This window comes from Crassostrea angulata, chromosome 4 (assembly GCF_025612915.1).
Source record: "Crassostrea angulata isolate pt1a10 chromosome 4, ASM2561291v2, whole genome shotgun sequence".
Lineage (NCBI taxonomy): Eukaryota > Metazoa > Mollusca > Bivalvia > Ostreida > Ostreidae > Magallana > Magallana angulata.
In genome coordinates this window covers 6,356,803-6,359,197 of record NC_069114.1, presented here as the reverse complement: position 1 = coordinate 6,359,197, position 2,395 = coordinate 6,356,803, and the positions used below count along the sequence as shown (strand labels likewise).

The 2,395-nt window shown below is 31.6% G+C and overlaps 1 protein-coding gene across 1 annotated transcript; it reads right to left on the bottom strand.

The window, feature by feature from the left end:
- Window positions 1–1,392: 1,392 nt before the first annotated feature.
- LOC128179666 (complement C1q subcomponent subunit B-like) lies at window positions 1,393–2,155 on the bottom strand. The gene is made up of 2 exons (XM_052847178.1): window positions 1,947–2,155; window positions 1,393–1,836 (listed from the first exon to the last, which is right to left on the bottom strand). The coding sequence occupies exons 1-2, from the start codon at window positions 2,125–2,127 to the stop codon at window positions 1,430–1,432; spliced, it is 588 nt and encodes a 195-aa protein (XP_052703138.1). The 5' UTR covers window positions 2,128–2,155; the 3' UTR covers window positions 1,393–1,429.
- Window positions 2,156–2,395: the final 240 nt, after the last annotated feature.

Sequence of the window (2,395 nt, the reverse complement as noted above, 5' to 3'; positions counted from 1 at the left end):
TTTAAAAAATTGGTTAAAATATAGTAAGAAGGGTATGTATATCTAAGCGAAAAATATCTTGCAAGTTTATTTTTTTTTTTAATCAGATCATATTTAACGAGGCCGAGTACAGAACGAGTACGCACGCTTTCGCGCAGCGTTTCATTTGTATTGTGACGTCATCTTTTTGCTTGGTTGACGCCATGGTGTGATAGTTTCAACTGCAGATATTCAGCGAAAATTGTTGAAAATATCTCGTTTGATGCGTAAAAATAATGCTATATTGTGGAATAAACTTAAATGTCTCGAAGTATAAGCTATATTTGGGCTCGGGTCGAAAACGTGAAGAGGGTTCAGCAACCTAGCCCTCTGTCACGTTTTCTTAACCCGCCTAAATATAGCTTAATTCATATATTTCAAGACAGTAACCATGTATTTTATATAAATGACCCTTAATATGTGATGTTATATATTTTTTTTATTACTTAAATATGTCTGAATGTTTTAATAATACTGTATAGATCACCTTTTCCGCCTTTCTCATATAAAAAATAGCCATTATCTGACGAATCTGGGAAATTAGGCATACAAAAATCAACTTTGATAAGACCCCTAATACAAACCAGGAGGTAAAAGGGTTTTTTTATTTGACCATTTGATGCCTTTTAGTAATAACTTTAATATGTAGAACAGAAAAAGAAATCCCTAGGGCAGAAGTTTTGAAAAAATGTAAAAAATATGCAAAATTGATACATTTCAAGCAAAATCCCATAGGGTCCTATGTTAAAGATTAACAAACTTTGAGATGACCCCCTAAACGAACGGTGTGGTAAATGTCTTATTTTTTAATCTTAAAATAATAATTATATCAGTAGAAATTCATGCAAAAAGTTTCATCAAAAAATCTAGGGCAGAACAAATTAGACCCGGCCTCGTTAAAAGAGGGGAAACTAAATGAATAAAAAGTAAATCTACCTACGAACTAAATATGCAGAAAATATTTACTTAAGCATATTAAAAAAAAAAATAATCAATTTGTTAAAATCACCATTTTTTTATTACGTCAAATGAGTATTCATACGTTTGGAATGTATCTTTTTAAGCAACGAAAAAAAAAATATTGACAATTTAATAAAAATAATACTTATCATCACATTATGAAAAAATTATATATATTTTTTTAGAAATTTAGCAAAATTCTTTTAAACTTAGAATTAAATGGGGAAACATCGCTTGTTTTCTCGACAAATAAAAACTTTCTAAGATCTGGTGTACTATCAGTTAGTTGTTGTATCTTAAGCATTTCCATGCTTTAATATTTTGCTTTTTTTTTTATACACTGTAAATTTCGATCGTTCTGATTACATTGTTATTGATGACAAAAACTGTTACCCTGTTTTGGTATTTTTATTCTGATTAGAAATTTTATAACAAAGCCTGATTATATACGTCAGTATAAGAGGACTCCATTAAATCCCGAGGATAGGTCATTGTATATGTAACCATTTCCTCCATGATTTTCAACCTTGACATGGTCTCCCATCTGTAACTTCAAAACGACAGTTCTGCTTATTTGGATTAAAGGGTTTTTCTGATATGCAGTTGACACATACAATGTACCCACGGTTTTCCTGTTTAATTTCAAATGCAAGAAGATCCCAGTTTTAGATAAAGAATCGACAACAAACATGTAAGTTCCCGCCACAGGACACGTGAACACTCCCGTTCTGTCGTCATATCCGTTCCCGTCATTTGTCAGGACTGCGTCATATTTTACTGTTTGTCCAGCTCCAAGCATAAGAGGTTTTATTCTTACGTAGACAGAAAAGCTGACTCTTTGTCGAAAGTTTGATGAACCTGTAGCCATATCAAAATAAACTGTACACAATTAACATTTTTTTTGACTATACATAGGTATCAACGAACTAAAATATGACTTAAAGGAATTAAATTGTTCCACAAATTACCTGATGAAAATTGAATAAGCTGTTTTAGAGCCACAGAATCCAGGGTTACTGTGGCTTTGGTGTTGTCGTAGATTAGCGACTTCAACAAATCAACCTTTGTCTCTGTGCCTGTTTGTAAACTGTTCCCGCCGATCGTAAGACCAAGCAAAATGAGCGATATAGCAAGCAGAGTATGTGACATTTTCTTCTAACTTGATACATATACACGTATCAAGAAGCTGTCCTCTGTTTGATTATATCCGTCCTTAGTCGGTTTATATAAGTACTGATTCAGCATCTGTCTCATCTTTTTCAACATGCTAAAACCGCATTATCAGATCATATAACCAAACATTATTTCGTTAAAAATGAAAATTGCATGCAATATAACGTTTACGGATTTTTATTTAGTGTGAAGAAAATCACGTGTTTGTCATATATATATATATATATATATATATATATATATA

Bases quoted from the DNA above. Each gene is read 5' to 3' on its own strand.
- LOC128179666 (XM_052847178.1), bottom strand. From the start codon at position 2,127: ATGTCACATACTCTGCTTGCTATATCGCTCATTTTGCTTGGTCTTACG. The intron at 1,837-1,946 runs GTAATTTGTGGA...ATATGGCTACAG, and splicing joins GCTTATTCAATTTTCATCAG to GTTCATCAAACTTTCGACAA.